General features: G+C 38.8%; 1 protein-coding gene across 2 annotated transcripts in view; it reads right to left on the bottom strand.

Annotated features, from left to right (window-relative positions):
- Positions 1–20455, bottom strand: part of HABP4 (hyaluronan binding protein 4) — a 42600-nt gene that overhangs the window by 9416 nt on the left and 12729 nt on the right. For both annotated transcript variants that reach the window (XM_035024462.1, XM_035024463.1), the window contains exon 5: positions 12302–12385. In XM_035024462.1, coding sequence (XP_034880353.1) covers positions 12302–12385 — 84 coding nt within the window. The remainder of the gene's footprint in view (positions 1–12301; positions 12386–20455) is intronic.

Genomic DNA, 20455 nt, shown 5'->3' with positions numbered 1-20455 from the left:
AATGGTAGAAAAAACACCAGAGCAGTGGTTGCCTCTGAAGGAGCATGAGGGAACTTTCTGGCATGGTGGTAATATTCTATATTTTGATAGTGGAGTTTGGGTTCCACAAGTTTGTCAAAACAATGATTATACACTTATTTTTATACATTTCACAATGTATAAAACTTGTTTAAGTTTTATATCAGTTTAGTTGGTAAATTAGGTGTTTAAAATTCTTTAAACTTTGCTATGTTGGAAAATTTTCATAATAAAATGTTAGAAAAATGCTAAATATTAAAATATCCCTATATATATATGTATATATATATATGCAAAAATATGAAAAGACATTAAAAATCTGTAATAGCAAAATACCGTAAATAACCCAAACTCGTCTAGAGAGAAATTTGGTAGAAAAATTATGGATATTAAACATGAATATTAAACCACTTAAAAAGGAATGAAGAATATCTCTATATATTACTATAGAGCATCTCCTGGATATGTTCATGAAGAAGCAAAGTGGAATGTACATTATCATTCACCTAAGAAATAGTGAGACATACAAATGTATCAGGTATCTCCCCCCTTCTGGAAGTTCACATTAAGCTTTTACAAAAAGCCTACATCAGGGGCGCCTGGGTGGCTCAGTTGGTTAAGCGACTGCCATTCGGCTCAGGTCATGATCCTGGAGTTCCGGGATTGAGTCCCGCATCGGGCTCCCTGCTCAGCATGGAGTCCGCTTCTCCCTCTGATCCTCCCCCCTCTCATGTGCTCTCCTCTCTCTCTCTAATAAATGAATAAATAAAATCTTTAAAAAAAAGTCTATATCAGTACCAGTTTCTGCAAACTGAAAGAATTCCAAAGAGAACTTTGGCTTTTATGAAAAAAGGCAAAAAAGTGAAAAATAGTATTCAGCTTTTACTGTGCAGTGCGGCAGAGTGTATGTATCCTGCACAGCAAGAACAGCCTCAGCAAGCTCATTCCCTGGGAACTACACTCAGTGTATCTCAGCATCAAGCTGACAGCTTTGAACCGTGTCTGGGAGCATCTGTGCTTTATCTCAATTTATTTTGTGCATCTGTTAACAAGATGTGTCCTAAAGTATTAGAAAAGCCTAAGCAGTTAATTTTTGGGTCTAGGAATGCTCAAAAAACTTTTAAATATAAATTAATGGTAATCACTTCTTTGTTTTATGCCATTTTGGCCTATGAAATGTTTCAAAGGAATGCCCTACTTTCGGATAGCAGGGGAAACCTGTATACATATAGGTTTTATTTTAAAAAATTATAATATAGGCCAGAGAAAACACAGATAGAAGCTAGTTGGAAAGTGTAATGTTTTATCAGATTGAACTTTGGAAACACAAATGTTTTATAATTATAAAATAGATTTAAATTAAAATTCAATCTAAAATTTGAGAGCAAAATTAATAAAATTAACCTAATGTTTATCAAGTTGGTGATATAACCATCCAGAGAAACTATTTAAAGTGTCTTTAATATGACTTTGATTACTCATTTCTCTCTATATAACTTTTTAGTAATCATATTATTGGACACAGTGTTGGTAATGTTGTTTGTTACTTCAAATGAGTGATGTTACTGACAACTGGGATTTTTAGCATGGAAGTAAAAGAGAAACAAATTTAAGAAAGCTTTGCTAAAAACCTGTAGTCTTAAATTTCAAATGGAAATAATGAATAAACTCATAATATATTTTATCTAAAAAGTGTGTGCGTGTCCCAAAGAATAATCCAATCAAGAAATGGGCAGAAGACATGAACAGACATTTCTCCAAAGAAGACATCCAAATGGCCAACAGACACATGAAAAAGTGCTCAACACCCCTCGGCATCAGGGAAATCCAAATCAAAACCTCAATGAGATACCCCCTCACACCAGTCAGAATGGCTAAAATTAACAAGTCAGGAAACGACAGATGTTGGTGGGGATGCGGAGAAAGGGGAACCCTCCTACACTCTTGGTGGGAATGCAAGCTGGTGCAGCCACTCTGGAAAACAGTATGGAGGTTCCTCAAAAAGTTGAAAATAGAGCTACCCTACGACCCAGCAATTGCACTAGTGGGTATTTACCCCAAAGATACAAATGTAGTGAACTGAAGGGGCACCTACACCCCAATGTTTATAGCAGCAACGTCCACAATAGCCAAACTATGGAAAGAGACAAGATGTCCATCAACAGATGAATGGATAAAGAAGATGTGGTCTATATATACAATGGAATATTATGCAGCCATCAAAAAAATTATGAAATCTTGCCATTTGCAATGACGTGGATGGAACTAGAGGGTATTATGCTAAGTGAAATAAGTCAATCAGAGAAAGACATGTATGTATCACATGATCTCACTGATATGAGGAATTCTTAATCTCAGGAAACAAATTGAGGGTTGCTGGAGTATGGGGGGTGGGAGGCATGGGGTGGCTGGGTGATAGACATTGGGGAGGGTATGTGCTATGGTGAGTGCTGTCAATTGTGTAAGACTGATGAATCACAGACCTGTACCTCTGAAACAAATAATACATTATATGTTAAAAAAAAAAAATGAAGAAGAAGATAGTAGGAAGGGAAAAATGAAGGGGGGGAATCGGAAGGGGAGACAAACCATGAGAGACTATGGACTCTGAGAAACAAACTGAGGGTTTTAGAGGGGAGGTGGGGGGGGATGGGTTAGCCTGGTGATAGGTATTAAGGAGGGCATGTACTGCATGGAGCACTGGGTGTTATATAGAATGAATCACGCAACACTACATCAAAAACTAATGATGTAATATATGGTGACTAACAACATAATAAAATAGAATTTAAAAATAAAATTTAAAAAAATTTTAAAAATAAAAAATAAATTAAAATGTGTGTGTATTTCTTAGCTCTGTCTACTTAAATGTCCTAGAAACAATCAAGAACCTAGTAGCAGTGAGCACCCCTAGTGCTCAGACTGTGGTCTCTAACTCCCATATTCTATTAAAGGAAAATGGCTCTCTTTGGAAAAATAACTCTGTGTGAGGTATTTTGTATTGGGTAGGAAGTATAGATGATGAGTTCAGAATACATCTTACCAAAACACAAGAAAGCCATTAAAGATGACTGAGTGTGTGTAAAGGATCAAGAATCAATTTGAAGAAGTTCCCTCCAGCTAAAAAAAATGGGTTAAAGAACCCATAAGAATAAAAAACTCAGTGGGTTGAAACACGCGAAATATGTTTAAATCTCTAAGTTCATAATGACACTTAAGAAAAGTCACTCATAGCTCGGAAGTATGATAGGGAACCGAACCAACTCACTATTCTAAAAGGTACTTCTAGTACCTTTTATTTATCCTACATTTTTTTTTTTTAAGATTTTATTTATTTATTTGAGACAGAGAGAATGAGATACAGAGAGCATGAGAGGGAGGAGGGTCAGAGGGAGAAGCAGACTCCCTGCCGAGCAGGGAGCCCGATGCGGGACTCGATCCCGGGACTCCAGGATCATGACCTGAGCCGAAGGCAGTCGCTTAACCAACTGAGCCACCCAGGCGCCCTATCCTACATTTCTTAAACAAACTTCTACCTCACTATAATCAACTAGTTCTAGGTAAGTGTTTCTTTACAGATCACGCCAGCTAGTAAGTGAAAAAAGAATGAGATTATCCGACTATCACCAGTGTGCAGCCTTAATGGAATAATGCATCAAGGCAATGATGACCAGCAGCCTTCCAAAACCTATGAAACAATCCTGCAAAAAGCTGAAGCTGAATTTGATCAACCCTCTCTCACTTTCACTATTAATTTTCAGGGAATACAGAAAATCCAGGGGACAGAGAACACATTCAACTACTCTACAAGCAATGCTGTGTTGCAACTGGCTTGCACCAGTTTGAACGGGCTCACAGCCAATTGTTAAATTTTTACTAATTTTGTGAGCTGGCTCTTAATCACTGTTAAAAATTAAATTATATAAACTTACAATTAACTATATTAAAGTGAAGGAATAAATAATCACAATTCACTATTCCCTAATAGTGAATTTCACTATATTTTACCTTTATCTATGCTCTTGGGTTAATTATACCTAATGTATGTATATAGTGGAAATGTTACATAATAGCGTACTATTGCACATCTCTTTCTGACTCTGCATTCAGATGACACACTGGTAGTTTTAAATCAGCCATGATGGGAATATTTACACCATAGAAACCAGCAAGTGCAACAGATCCAGGCTTTTTCATCCTAGAGAGCCAGATGTTGAATATTTACCAGCACACCATTGCCCACAGGGAAGCACTCAAGTAAAATTCTGACTCTGAACATACGACCCAGTTTCTCTGACAAATAAATTGCAAGGGAAAGAAAAAACATATAGATTAAGACTTAAGAATAATCAAGATAGTGTAATATTAGTGTAACATAAACAAACCAATGGAACAAAGCATAGAGTAGAGAAAGAGGCCTAGACATAAGTGGGCAACTGATTTTCTTTTTCCTAAAGATTTTATTTATTTATTTGTCAGAGAGAGAGGGAGCACAAGCAGGGGGAGCAGCAGACAGAGGGAGAAACAGGCTCCCTGCTGAGCAAGGAGCCCGATGCGAGACTCGATCCAAAGACCCTGGGATCATGACCTGAGCCGAAAGCAGACGCTTAACCAAGTGAGCCACCCAGGCGCCCTGGGCAACTGATTTTTAACAATGGTGCTTCATGTGCTGTAATAACTGGATATACATATGCTAAAAAAAGAAAAAAAGGGAACTTTCATCCCCACCTCACACTGAATAAAAAATCAACTCAAAATGGATCACAGACCTAAATATAAAAACCCAAATTATTAAACTTACAGGAGAAAACCTTTGTGATATTAAATTGGGCAAAGATTTCTTAGATTTGAGGCCAAAAGCAGGATCAATAAAAGATAAAGATGATAAAAAGTAGACTTCATCAAAATTAAAACTGCTGCTCTTCAAAGGACACTGTTGAGAGAATGAAAAGACAGGCTACGGACTGGAAGAAAATATTTGCAAATCATATACCTGATGGAGGACTTAAATCCGGAATATATGAAGAACTCTCAAAACAAAGTAATAAAAAAACAGTTATAAAATGGGCAATTTCAACACTCTTTATTAAAGAACATATACAGATGGCAAATAACCCATAAAAAGTTGCTTTAACATCATTAGTCAATAGGGAAATACAAAGTAAAACCCCAATGACATATAAACCTATTATAATGGCTAAAAATCATAAAAACTGGAACAACCACTTTAGAAAAGTTTGTCAGTTTCTTAAAAAGTTATATATACACCTGCCCTAGAGTCAGTGCAACCATTCCACTCCTAGGCATTTACACAGGGGAGATGAAAATGTATATCCCAGAAAGACTTACACACAAAAATGTTCATAGCAGCTTCAATTGTAATAGCAAGAACTGGAAACAACCGAAATGACCAGCAGGTAGACGGATAAAGAACCTGTAGTCTATCTGTACGGTGGAATACCGCTGGGCGATAAAAAGGAGTGAACTACTGATACATGCAGCAACATGGATGAATCTCAAAAGTATGCTCAGTGAAAGAACATAGGCAAAAAAGAATACATGATGGATGATTCCATTTACAGAAAACTGTAGCAACTGCAAACTAATCTTTAGTGACAATAAGTAGATCACTGGCTGCCTGGGGGGAAAGAGGCTGGAGGGAGGAATGACAAAAGGATAAAAAGAAACTTTTGGGGTTGATGGATATGCTCATCATTTTGACTGTGGTAATGGTTTTACAAGTATATATGGATGTCAAGGCTTGTGAGACTGTACATAATAAATATACGTCACCCACTGGATGTGAACTGTATCTCCACAGTACTGTTTTAAAAAGAGATGAGATATACCAATTGAGATGTATATTTCAATATTAATTCAAACAAATAAGTTGTTTTAAAAAGAGATTTTGTGGGGCGCCTGGGTGGCTCAGTTGGTTGGGCGACTGCCTTCGGCTCAGGTCATGATCCTGGAGTCCCGGGATCGAGTCCCGCATCGGGCTCCCTGCTCGGCAGGGGGTCTGCTTCTCCCTTTGACCCTCCTCCCTCTCATGCTCTCTGTCTCTCATTCTCTCTCTCTCTCAAATAAATAAATAAATAAATAAATAAATCTTTAAAAAGAGATTTTGAGACAATCAGGGAAACTGACAAACTGCCCAGATATGGGATAACATTATTGCAGTTAAAAAGAGTAGACTTTTACGGGCACCAGGGTGGCACAGTCGGTTAAGTGTCTGACTCTTGGTTTTGGCTCAGGTCGTGATTTCAGGGTCGTGAGACTGAGACCCCACGTCAGGCTCTGTGCTCAGCGGGGAGTCTGCTTAAGACTCTCTCTCCCTCTCCCTTTGCCCCTCCCCCTGCACTCGTTCTCTCTCTCAAATAAATAAATCTTTAAAAAAAAAAAGAGTAGACTTTTAGATAGAACACTCTGAAACATTTAAGAATGATATGATATCCTGGGGGGAAGAGGAAATGGGTAGATATATATGAAACAAGAATGGCCATGATTTGATAAAAGTCTAAGAGGAATAACTTAGATGGAGGTTCATTATACTATTTTTTATATACATCCTTCTATAACAACATAATCTCTACTACAGATCCAAAAATAAAGGATTCATGAGGGGAAAGTCCTTTAGGCTACTTGTTACAGAATTAGGAAACCAGCAGAACCCATTTCTTTCTTTTTTTGTTTTTAAAGATTTTATTTATTTATTTGACAGAGAGAGAGACAGCGAGAGAGGGAACACAAGCAGGGGGAGTGGGAGAGGGAGAAGCAGGCTTCCCGCCCAGCAGGGAGCCCAATGCGGGGCTCGATCACAGGACCCTGGGATCATGACCTGAGCCAAAGGCAGACGCCCAACCGACTGAGCCACCCAAGCGCCCCTACAGCAGAACTCATTTCTATAATGCTATTCTGATTACAGACTATAATCTAGTTCTGATTTCTAAAACTGATGCAATGAATTTGAGGATTCTTTCATAACTCAGATGACCTAATAGAAGTTAATAAATTCCAAAAAGTTCAGTAAGAACAGACTTTGTGTTAAGACCACAAAAGAAGTACTTTTTCTGTTTGCTTGTCTTAAAGAACATCATATCTAAACATGAAGGGCTAGAACATAAAAGGGTAAGGCATATGGGAGATGCAGTCTTGAAGTGATACACAGACAAAGTGAAGCAAACAGTGGAGCTCAGAAGAGACATTTGTGGCAAGTGATTCCCTCCTTGAAAGTGATCGCCCTGCCCCCGTTCACTCTGGGGCCACCACTCATGAGTGGATGTACAGATGTGCCCGATGCATCCTCCCTTACCATCTGTCATTGCAACAAGCCATGTTGGGAGCAGTATAAAATCACCAAGGACAGGCTCGTTAACCTCATTCTCTATTGACTACAAATTATTACAAAAACACATTCTATGAAAGCTCTGTGAGGCAGATCCCATTTCCTATCTGAATTGGCACCAAATGCAGTTTTTACTGGCAGTTTTAGCAGACTGGATTTTCAACAGGAAGAGATGTATAATTAATCCCTCAGTTCCAGAGGGATGAAAGCGGTTATATTTCTGTTATAAAAGCACTGTAATTGCTATCACTCTAAATTTAACACCCCTTTCCCCCCACCTTTTGACTAATTCAAAGACCTTCACAGTTCTTGGTACATTATTAAAAATCTTGGGAGATGATTTTCCATCAAAGCTGCTTATAGATATAAAGTGGTTTAATCTACGATTTGTAATGTGAATAATGCTATATGCAAATTTTATAGTTAAACATTTGTTTCTAAATGGGTGAAATTATAGAAGAAATAGAACTGTTTTAACAACTGTTACTTAATTTAAAAATAAATGAGGCAATAATGCTAACATTTACTGCATGCTTACTAGGTGCCAGATGCTATTCAAAGCGCTTTACATTAATTTGGTCATGATAATTAATCCCACGAGTTAGATCCAATTAATAGCTCCATTTTACAGGTAAGGAAACTGAGGCAGAGGTCATATGTTAACAAATAAAAGTGCCATGTTTCATATCCACTCATTCTATCTCCAAAGCCCAGACTCAAACTCTGTGCTCTTTAGGGAATAAGAGGGCAGAGAAATACACTCAGATAGAAGACAGTCAAGATGTGGGCAGAGAAAACATACATAACGCCAAACGTCCAAATATCCATTCAGTCAGTATCTTTTCACCTCAATACGTGAAAGGGTGTAGGGAACTGAAAAAAAGTGTATTCTAGAAATAAAACTTGATTGACTACTTAACCAGGGCAAGTGGATTTAACCTAACATGTAAACAATATCTCTTCCTTCCCAAGTACTGAAAGGGAAGTGAATTTGATACTAAACTTGTGAGCTCCTCAGAAATTTGCCATATATGTTTTAAAGAGGTGTTTTCCGGCTTTAAGAAGATTCAATCTTCACTGTCTAAGCAAAAAATACTTGGAAACAAACTATAATGAAAAATATTTCATTGCAGGCATTTTGTAATGATGCTTCCTCAACACTCTCTCTTTTTTTATTATTATGTTAGTCACAAGGACTTTTTTACTTTTAAGGAAGGAGGGGAGCATTGTTCCATATTACTGAATAGGGAAGTCCTCAGCCACCCTAGCAGCCCCTCCTCTGCTCACACAACCAACATCTTCTCGCCTTTTCAGTTCTTCATAGCAAATTGGTGTAAATGGCACTTTTCAACCATTCCTGCCATTCACTGCAGGTAAGAGCATGAATGTCCAACAACATCTGCTTTGAACGCTAGCTCTGCAATTCTTAGCAAGTCCTTTCACCTCTATGTCTCCCCATGAGGTCAGCAACAGTGTCGACTCCTTCATTGAGGGGCAGCAAAGGGTTAAGGCATTAAGACATGGAAGCATTTAGAGCAGCTCCTGGCACACAACAAATGCTCTGTAAATGTTAGATTTATTCTTATAGTCTTGTAGCAAAATACTCCCAAGACGTCATCACAAGCATCCTCAGACATGAGAACACCCTGTGATAAGGAACACGTAATACTTCCATAATGAAAGGGGGAAGGAGGGAAGAAGAAAAGGAAGGGAATAGCACATTTGTCAACAAAATGTGTCCAATCTGAGGAAAATATATGCTCTTTGGGGTGTATGTCTGAACATAAGTGAGGGTACATTAAATTAATCTATCAGGAAGTTCTAAACTGAGAGGTGCACTGAATATACATTTTGGCTGGGTGCCAGATCAGCCTGAGTGTTAGATCAGCATTCGGATAAAGCGGAGATCAGAGAGCATCACTGTCACCAGATGTACTTCTCAAATGCAAACGTAATTTTGAAATTATCAAAAAACTGTAATAGTATTATTGTGATAATTTTAAAGTTTGACAGGGCAGTGCAGAAACAAGAACTTCACAGCACGGTGGGCCACTGGATGGCCATGCCCCTGCACCACGGCCCAGCTCCTGCAGTTCTAACTAGACGCTCACTGTCCACTGCAGTCAGCAGAGAAGAGGGGGGTCTGCCAGCTAGCTCTGCTAGGACCCTGCAGACCGTGAGACTGTCACCAAATCATTAAGTACTATTTTGTCTTCCAGAGTAGCCAACTGAATTATTTTGTCTAATATTATGAAAGCTAGAGTACCTCACTCAATTCCATAGATTAGAGTTATGCTGTAATTGACTCTATTATTCTGCCTTACATAGCCTGAATTTGTATAAATGGTTTATTGGCTCAAAAAAGATACAATTTTTCCTGAAGGTGTCTAGTTAACTCACTTTCTCAACATTCATATAAACTTTAATCTACTTCCTTAGTTAGCTGTCTAAATATTCATATTGTTAACTTATTTCTTTAATTCAAAATATTTCTTAGTTGTTCTGAATAGTAAATTAACAGCTTCCATCATTGCATCATTGCAGCATTTTACTCTTGCAATAAGGAGAATAATGACAGCAGATATTTATACAGCACACGCACGCGCACACACACACAGCCAACCAGTCCTTATAACAACGCTAAGATGTAGGTACTATTATTATTCCCATTTTACACATGAAGAAAACTGGCACAGAGAGAATAAATAACCTGCCCAAACTAGTACGTGGCAGGGTTGGGACGTGAACCCACATGCTGGCCAGGGGTCTGTGATCTTGACCACTGGACACCTTGCCTCTCGGCAGCTGAAGAATGAGGAAGAGTTAAATCAGGGAAGAGTGAAGGGGTCTGGAAGTGAGGTAGGGGAAAAAAGGCCACAGCACTTGCAGCAGCACCCTGGCATGCGTGGGGCGGGGGCAGGAGAAAGGTGCTTGCGAACGCCAGATGGGGCCACGTGCTGCACCCACAGAAGGCACCTGAGCAGCGGCACTTGAGGGCTCTGAGGGGCACAGACCGTGCAGGACTGTACAGGTCAGATCAAGGGGCGGGAAAAGAACAGCAAGCCCCTGGGGTCTTGCACCAGGGGTGAGGACATGAGACCAGAATGCTAGTGTGAAAGCCACAGTGCTGTGGAAATGGCTGGTCGAAGGTGAGAAAGCACAAAGCCCCGTGACAGACCGGATGAGAGGACGGTGAGGAGTGGAGATGAGAGGAGATGAGAAGGTATCTATTACCAGGGCAGGGTGACAGACTGGATTTGGGGGAAGGAAGAGGGTCGAGAAGAAGGAAGTCTCAAGGGTGACTCCTAGGTTTCTGATTTGTGCAACTGGATGGATGGCAACGGGCTGTTCCACAAGATGGAAACACCTGATGAGGACAGAGGTTTCTGGACTTCTCCTGGACATGTACAGCAGGAGGAGCATCTGCGATGTCTATGGGGAGGTGTCCCAAGTAGGCAGCTAAATACACACACCCGGAGCCCACGCTGACGGTGGGAGCCAGAGATACAGTCTGGGGTCCGCACATAAATGACTATTCAAGCTGCAAAGGTGCATGAGATCCTATAAAGGACACTAAAAAGAGGGCCTGTGGCAGAGCCCTGAAGAACTCAACATTTTAAAAGACCAGAAAGACAAGGATGAGTCTGCAAAGGAGGCGCTGAGAGGCAGAAGGAAAACCAGAAGAGTACAGATATCACAGAAACCAGGGAAGGCAAGCTTAAGAAGAAATCAATAAAGCCAAATGCTCTGACAGGTCAAGAAAGATGCTGAAGGAAACATCTATTAGGTGTGGAGACATGTGGTGACTGTTTCCGAAGGGCAATGGGGACAGAGCCAGACCTGGAGTGAAGTGAGGCTTAAGTGAGAAGAGAGGAAATGAAGAAAGAGTACATACAATGCTGAGAAAGGTAGCTGAATGAGAATGTGGGGCAAGAGTAGCAGATTTAAAATAGGTGACACTGAGCATGCCGAAACTGTTGATAAAGACCAAAGTGGGGAGGAAGGTGAATATACCTCAAAGGGAGGGAGCTGACAGTGTGAGGTTTCTCCACAGGAACAGGATCCAAAGCCTGAGCAAGTGGCAGGAGAGATGGCGCCTCTATCTGACCACGAGGGAAGGAGGCTCGGAGGCAAGCCGGTGCAGGCCGGTTTGTACCTCTAAGAGTGGAAAGATGATAAAGTTCCCATCTGATGGCTCCCAATTTCTGTGTGACATAGGAGGCAAAGTTGTATCCAGAAAACGAAAGAGGTGGTGTGGGTATGGGAAGGAGCGGGGGAGGGGAAAGTGGGGGCGGTGTCAGGGTTTTAAGGAGACACAAAGGATGGAATTGATCTTTGTAAAGAGCGGGAGAAAGAGTGAGCGCAAGAAAAGAGGAATGCTGGGCAGTGTTGAGGGCTCGTTTCAGAATGCAGGGGATTGAGAACTTACAAGGGTTCCTGTTGGCTCTGCGGTGTGAGCTGCAGTGCTCAGCCTGAGGGTGCAGGGAGAGAGAAGGCAGACAGCTGGTGGTCATCCAGGAGGTGGGTTCTGCTAGCAAGGCACAACAAAAGATCCAAGGGCAAGGGAGTTTAAGGACTGGGCAAGGATGCTAGAAGTGGATCAGGGACCTCAGCTCCATGAAGAAAGAGGGAGGATGGACTCAGAATAAAGGGACAAAAGATGAGGGTCCTGATAAAGGAAGATTAATTACAGTACAAGCTGCTGATGGAAAAGAGGATGTGGGCACTGGGTGGAATACCTAAACTTAACTCATTAATTATCATTAATAATCAGTCACTAGATTACTTGAATTATTAATGAGTTCGATTATTCATTAATATATCAAGATCAACCTTCTGTGATATAATAAAAGGTGAGCTTCCTGCTCTGTGAAGGACTCTTAGGAATCGTTGAGAAAAAGACCAACAATCCATGGGGAAAATGAATAAAATACCCACTTGGCTGGAGATTCCTCCTCCAGGGGGCCGGGGGACTCTTCCACCGCTGTGGTCTCTTCCATTGGTGCAGTCTGCTCCACGTCACTGAAAAGCAGTGAGAATCATTCTGGTCACACAAATATGTTCACATCAATGCTCTTACATATACAAGATAAAAAAAAATACATTTTGGGGGCGCCTGGGTGGCTCAGTTGGTTAAGCATCTGCTTTCGGTTCAGGTCATGATCCCGGAGTTCCAGGATTGAGTCCCACATGGGGCTCCCTGCTCAGCAGGGAGTCTGCTTCTCCCTCTGACCATCCCCCCTTCTCATGTTCTCTCTCTCAAATAAATAAAATAAAATCTTTAAAAGTAAAAAAAAATACATTTTAATATCCTTTTTTGTAAGTAAATACCATTCAAGTAATTATATACACAAACAGGTAATCTGCATCAAAATGAAAATGAGAAAACTGCTAATCCACTGAAATTACTTGAAAGATGTGAAAAGTACTTTTAGAAAAAGAAGTTTCTACGAATGGCCTAAAATTAAAAATAGCTTATAATAAACAAGAACAATTATTTAAAACTCTTACTGTCCTAGGAAATTTCAGGTATTAGCAGAGGCCATAAAATTTCTCAACCTGTGCTTTTAGAATGTGTTCAAATTTAAGCGACCATCAACAATACAGATTGCTAAATACATAGGATGTCATATATGAACCTCACGGTAATCACAAACCAAAAACCTATGATACACAAAAAATAAAGAGAAAAGAATCCAAACATAATATTAAGAAAGTCATCAAATCACACGCGAAGAAAGCAAGAGAATAAAGGAAAAGAAAAAAAAAAAAAAACAACAACCAGGAAACGATTAACAAAATGGCAGTAATGCACACCTATCAATAACTGGACTAAATGCTCCAATAAAAGATGTAAGGTGACTGAATGGATAAAAAAAGCAAGACCCATCTGTATTCTGCCTACAAGAGACTCACTTAGACCTAAAGACATACACAGGCTGAAAATGAAGAGATGGACAAAACATTTATCACACAAATAGAAGCAAAAAAAAAAAAAAGCTGGGGTATCAATATTTTTATCAGACAAAATAGACTTTAAAACAAAAACTCTTAACAAGAGACAAGGAAGAGTACTATATAATGATAAAGAGATCAATCCAAGAAAAGAATATAACAATTATAAATATCTATGCACCCAACACAGGAGCACCTAAACATATAAAGTAAATGTTAACAGACATAAAAGGAGAAATCAATAGTGATACAGTAATAGTACAAGACTTTAACACCCACTTACATTAATGGATAGATCATCCAGACAGAAAATCAATCAGTGGCTTTGAAAGACACATTAGGCCAGATGGACTTAACAGATATAGAACAAACCATCCCCAAACAGCAGAATATACACTCTTTTCGAGAGCACTTGAAATATTCTCCAGGATAAATCACATGTTAGGCCACAAAATAGGTCTCAATGAATTTAAAAGACTGAAATCATATCAAGCATCTTTTTCTGATCATAATATAAAGCCAGAAATCAATTACAATAATAAGACTGGAAAAAACACACCCATGTAGATGCTAAGCAACATGCTACTAAAAAACCAATGGGTCAACAAAGAAATCAAAGAGGAAATCAAAAATACCTTGAGACTAATGAAAACACATTGGTCCAGGGGCACCGGGGTGGCTCAGTCGGTTAAGCACTGCCTTCAGCTGAGGTCATGATCCCAGGGTCCTGGGGTCAGGCTGCCTGCTCAGCAGGGAGCCTGCTTCTCCCTCTCCCTCTGGCCCTCCCCTGGCTTGTGCTCTCTTTCTCTCTCTCAAAGAAATAAAATCTTTAAAAACAACAACAACAACGCAATGGCCCAAAATCTTTGGGACACAGCAAAAGCAGTTCTAAGAGGGAAGTTTATAACAATGCAAGCCTATCTCAAAAACCAAGAAAAATCTCAAACAATTTAACTCTACACCTAAAGGAACTAGAAAAAGAGGAACAAAGCCCAAAGTGAGTATAAGAAAAGAAATAATAAAGATCAGAGCAGAAATAAATGAAATAGAAACAATAAGCACAATGAAAAGGTTCATGAAACTAAGAGCTGGTTCTTTGAAAAGATAAATAAAATTGATAAACCTTTAGCCAGATTCATCAAGGGAAAAAAAAATAAAAAGAGAGAACCCAAATAAATAAAATTGCAAATGAACGATGTTATAACTGACACTACAGAAATACAAAGAATCATAAGAGACTACTACAAAAAATTATACACCAACAAACTGGACAACTAGAAGAAATGGATAAATTCCTAGAAACAAACAATCATCCAAGACTGAACAGGAAGAAATAAAAAATCCGTAACTGGCCAATTATTAGTAATGAAATTGAGTTAGCAATAAAAAAAACTCTAGGAGTAGATGGTTTCATAGGTAAATTCTATCAAATATTTAAAGAAGAGTTAATATTTATCCTTCTCAAACTATTCCAAAAAATAAAGACGAAGAAATGCTTCCAAATTTACTCTACGAGGCCAGGATTACCCTTACACTGAAGTAAAAAAAAAAAAAAAGACACTACAGAAAGAATTACAGGCCAATATCCCTGGTGGACATAGATGTAAAAATCTGTAACAAAATATTAGCAAACAGCGTTCAATTCATTTACCATGATCATATTGGATTTATCCCAGGAATGCAAGGATGAACTCAATACCTGCACATCAATCAACGTGACCTACCACATTAACAAAATGAAGATGAAAATGATATGACCATCTCAATAGATGCTGAAAAAGCAATTCACAAAATTCAACATCCATTCATGATAAAAACTCTCAACACAGTGGGTATAGAGGGAACATACCTCAACATAATAAAGGTCATATATGAAAAACTCATAGCCAATATCATACTCAATGGTGAAAAACTGAAAACATTTCCTCTAAGATCAGGAACAAAACAAGGATGTCCACTCCCACCACTTTTATTCAACATAGTACTAAAAGTCCTAGCCACACCAATCAGACAAGAAAAAGAAATAAAAGGCATCCAAATAGGTAAGAAATAAAACTGTCACTATTTGCAGATGACATGATAATATACATAGAAAACCCTAAATTACCCACCAAAAAATCATTAGAATAAATGATTTCAGTAAAGTTGCAGGACAAAATGAATATACAGAAATCTGTTGCATTCCTATATATTAATAATGAATTAGCAGAGACATTACAAAACAATCCCATATACAATTGCATTAAAAAGAATAAAATGCCTATGAATAAACTGAACCAAGGAGGTGAAAGACCTGTACTGTGAAAACTATAAGACACTAATAAAAGAAATTGAAGACAACACAAATAAATGAAAAGATACTCTATGCTCATGGATTGAAAGAAATAACATTGTTAAAATGTCCAGGCCACCACAAAGCAATTATAGATTCAATGCAATCCCAAAATGCCAATGGTATTCTTCACAGAACTAAAACAAACAATCCTAAAGGTGTATGGAACCACAAAAGACCCCAAACAGCCAAAGCACACTTGAGAGAAGAACAAAGCTAAAGAGATCACAATCCCAAATTTCAAACTATACTACAAAGCTGTAATAACAAAACAGTATAGTACTGATACAATAATAAAGATATAGATCAATGCAACAGAAGAGAGCCCAGAACTAAACCCATGCTTATATGGTCAATTAGTCTATGACAAAGAAGGCAAGAACATGCAATGGGGAAAAGACAGCCTCTTCAACAAGTAGTATTGGGAAAACTGGACGACTACATGCAAAAGGATGAAACTGGACCACTTCCTTACACCATACACAAAAATAAAATCAAAATGGATTAAAGACCTGAATGTAAAAACTGAAACCATAAAATCCCTGAGAGAGAGAAAGAAAGAAACAAATAAACCATAGGTATGAAACTCCTGGACATCTGTTTAGCAATATTTTTCTGTATCTGTCTCCTCAGCCAAGGGAAACAAAAGCAAAAACAGACTATTGGGACTACATCAAACTAAATAAAAAGCTTTGCACAATGAAAGAAACCATCAAGAAAATGAAAAGGCGACCTACTGAATGGGAGAAGATCTTTGAAAAGGGGTCAATATCCAAAATATATAAAGAACTCATACAACTCAACACCAAAAAAACCTAACAGTCCAATTTAAAAATGGGCAGAGGAGTTGACTAGACACTTCTCCAAAGAAGACATACAGATGGCCAACAGATACATAAAAGATGCTCAACATCACTCATCATCAGGGAAATGCAAAAATCAAAACCACAATGAGATACAATCTCACACCAGTCAGAATAGCTAGTATTAAAAAGACAAGAAGTAATAAGTGTTGCTGAGGATGTGGAGAAAAGGGAATCCTTGTGCACTGTCGGTGGGAATATAAATTGGTGCAGCCACTATGGCAAACAGTATGGAGGTTACTCAAACAATTAAAATAGGATTACCCTATGATCCAGCAATGCCACTTTGGATATTTACCCCACCCCCCAATGAAAAGATGAATTGTATGTATGTATGTATTTACTTATTTATTTATAAGATTGATTAAGAGAGAGAGTGCGTGCACAAGCGGGGAGAGGGGCAGAGGGGGAGAGAGAATCCCAAGCAGACTCCCCACCAAGCATGGAGCCTGATGCAGGGCTCAATCCCACAACCTGAGTCAAAATCACAAGTCAGACGCTTAACCAACTGAGCCACTCAGGTGCCCCAAAAGATGAATTCTATTTTTTTTATTTTTTTTAAAATTTTATTTATTTATTTGAGAGAAAGAGAGCAAAAGCACGAGCGGGGTGAGGGGCAGAAGGGAGAAGCAAACTCCTCACCGAGCAGGGAGCCCGATGCGGCACTTCATCCTGGGACTCCGGGATCATGACCCATGCCAAAGGTAGACGCTTAACCAGCTGAGCCACCCAGGATCCCCAAAAGATGAATTTTAAAAGATATATGCACCCTTTTATTTATTGCAACATTTACAATAGTCAAGATATGGAAGAAATCAGGGGCGCCTGGGTGGCTCAGTCGTTAAGCATCTGCCTTCGGCTCAGGTCATGATCCAGGGTCCTGGGATCAAGCCCCGTATCGGGCTCCCTGCTTGGCAGGAAGCCTGCTTCTCCCCCTCCCACTCCCCCTGCTTGTGTTCCCTCTCTCGCTGTGTCTCTCTCTGTCAAATAAATAAATAAATAAATCTTAAAAAAAAATTTCCTTTATAAAAAAAAAAAGATATGGAAGAAATCTAAGTGCCCACTGACAGATGAATGGATAAAGATGTCCTATATATGTACAATGGGATATTATCAGCCATAAAAAAGGATAAAATCTTGCCATTTGTGACAACATGGATGGACCTAAAGATATTATGGTAAGTGAAGTAAGACAGAGAAAGACAAATACCATGTGCTTTCACTCACACATGTAATCTAAAAAACAAAACAAATGAAGAAAAAAAGACTCATAAATACAGAGAACAAACGGGCAGTTGCAGTAGGGGCATAAACAAGTCCTGGAGATGAAAAGTACAACATAGGAAATATAGTCAGTAATACTGTAATACTTTTTATGATGGTGACAGATGGAAACTACAGTTAATGTGGTAAGCATTTCATAGTGTATATCATTGTTAAATCACTATGTCATGCACCTCAAACTAATACAATATTGTATGTCAACTATAATTCAATAAAAAATAAAAAAAATTCTCAACCTACAAGTGTCAAATGACTCACAATACACAAGAATACACCGTATCAAACTTTTAGAAAATGATGGAAACATTCCACAATAATGAGTGTGCAGAAAACAAACAGGCTGGTGATAACTGTGCCAGAAAAATAAGGCTCTGAAACATCAATTTATATACCATCACATCTAAATACAACCTACAGATTAGAAATTATAGCACAATGAGACACAATTTGAGTTCTAATACACATGATCTTAAATTTTCCTTTTTATGTTAGCATTAATCCTACATGATTATTACTTTAAAAAAACCAGTCCCGGGGCACCTGGGTGGCTCAGTCGTTAAGCGTCTGCCTTCGGCTCAGGTCATGATCCTGGGGTCCTGGGATCGAGCCCCGCATCGGGCTCCCTGCTCTGCGGGAAGCCTGCTTCTCCCTCTCCCACTCCCCCTGCTTGTGTTCCCTCTCTCGCTGTGTCTCTCTCTCTGTCAAATAAATAAATAAAATCTTAAAAAAAAAAAAAAAAAACAATCAGTCCCAGCAAAAGAAATTTCATTCTCAGGGAAATGCTAAAATTAGTCACTATAAGTATATCCCTTAGAAATATTTCATACTCTACATACAGACCCCAGCACTTTTTCATCTCCCATTAAGGAAAAAGTATCACAACACAAGCTGTTTTTTAAAAAGCAAAGATAAATTGAACTGTAATAACAGAATTGACTTTACATTTGTTTTTTTATTCATCATGCAAAGCTATTGTAGTGAACTTTAAAAATAATTTTTTAGATCCAGAATTTGAATAATTAATTTTTTCAAAGTTTATTTATTTTTTTTAGTAATCTCTACACCCACTGTGAGGCTCGAACTCAGGACCCCAAGATCAGGAGCTGCATGCTCTTCTGACTGAGGCAGCCAGGCGCTCCAAATAATTAATTTTTACTTTTAAAAAAACGGTCGGAAATCAAATGCACTCTGAGTTTGGAAGGACACGGCTGCCGCTCTGCCTGGTGGAGGCCCCTTTGCAGAGGCTGCCTCTGCACTTCAGCTGACCCGGGCAGGGTCACAGAAGGTTCTGGAACCCAGGAGCCCCCAAGTCTAGCAGCAGCACACAAATTACTCCAACTTTCTCTTTATTCCCCTGGCAACATAATAAACCAAGAGGATAAAAACCATAGGTATATTGGTAATTCATAGCTTTCAACAATTAAAAATCATAAAAGGGCGATGTAAACACCAGCATTTCTTAAACTTGACCAGCTGATCTTAAAAAAGGAGAGAAATCACAGATCTCCCTCCTGTGTTGATCTAAATTATTTAATGAATAAACAAAAAACTAATGTGCTTACAGCTCTTATAGAACCATGTGACCAAAACTACAGAACCATGGGGTTTCAAAATTAGCAACAATTTATGTTGGTGGATTTTGTTATTTTGCTGAAAGTAGATAATCAATGCTGGATTTACAGAAAAGAGATAAAGCCCCAGGGCCCATGTATATATTTTGACTTCAGTTATATGAATGCAGAAAATGCCTGTTTGCACAAGTACATTCCACAAAGCAATGTTCAACACCTCAAGGCTTTGTTATCTAGTTCAAATTCAGACTTCACACTTACCCAAATCTATGACCGTGAACAAATTTTAATCGAATGTTACTTGATTATTACATAAGACCATCTTGCTCTTTGAAATAAAAATTGGAAGGCACCATTACTGAAAACTGCTTTTGTGGGTGTGTTTCAATTGGTACCAAGAAAATAATATCTGATATCTGATTTTTTTAATTACCACAAATGGAGAAAATTCTACTTTCAACACAGGCACCCACTGTCAAACTGCTGAAGAAAACCATTAACATTGGAAATGGCTCACTGTACCGTTTTGAAAACATCTTATCCTTAAATTTAGTTAGCACTGCCAATGCCTTCAAAGAGGAATACTAACTACAGCAAAACCCTCAAACTTTTATTTTTTTTAAAAGATTTATTTATTCATTTTAGAGAGGCAGAGGAGCGGCAAAGGGAGAGAACCTCAAGCAGACTCCCTGCTGAGCAGGGAGCCCAGACACAGGACTTGATCCCACCACCTTGAGATCATGACCGGAGCTGAAACCAAGAGCCGGACGCTTAACCAACTGAGCCACCCAGGCACCCCTGGACTGATGGTATTAAACAAGGTGATAAATCAGGTGACTCAGAGGTATTACTTTTTAAAGTATATATTATCAAAGTAAAAATAAATAAAATTAAAAGATTCATAATCAAGATCCTATCAAACCCTATACTGAGAAACATTCAACAAGTTTCTTTTTCCTCTCAAGGACAAGGCTTGGAAAGCCTGCCCCACAACATGCGCTGGGGGACCCCTTCCTTGCCCAGCGCTGCCCGGAAACACTTGCTGCCCAGTCTTTGCAGACACAGGAAGGCACTGTCCCTGCAGCCA

Source organism: Mirounga leonina, unplaced genomic scaffold (genome assembly GCF_011800145.1).
Source record: "Mirounga leonina isolate KUSES-001 unplaced genomic scaffold, KU_Mleo_1.0 Mir_179, whole genome shotgun sequence".
Classification (NCBI taxonomy): Eukaryota; Metazoa; Chordata; class Mammalia; order Carnivora; family Phocidae; genus Mirounga; species Mirounga leonina.
This window is presented reverse-complemented; position numbering and strand designations above follow the sequence as displayed.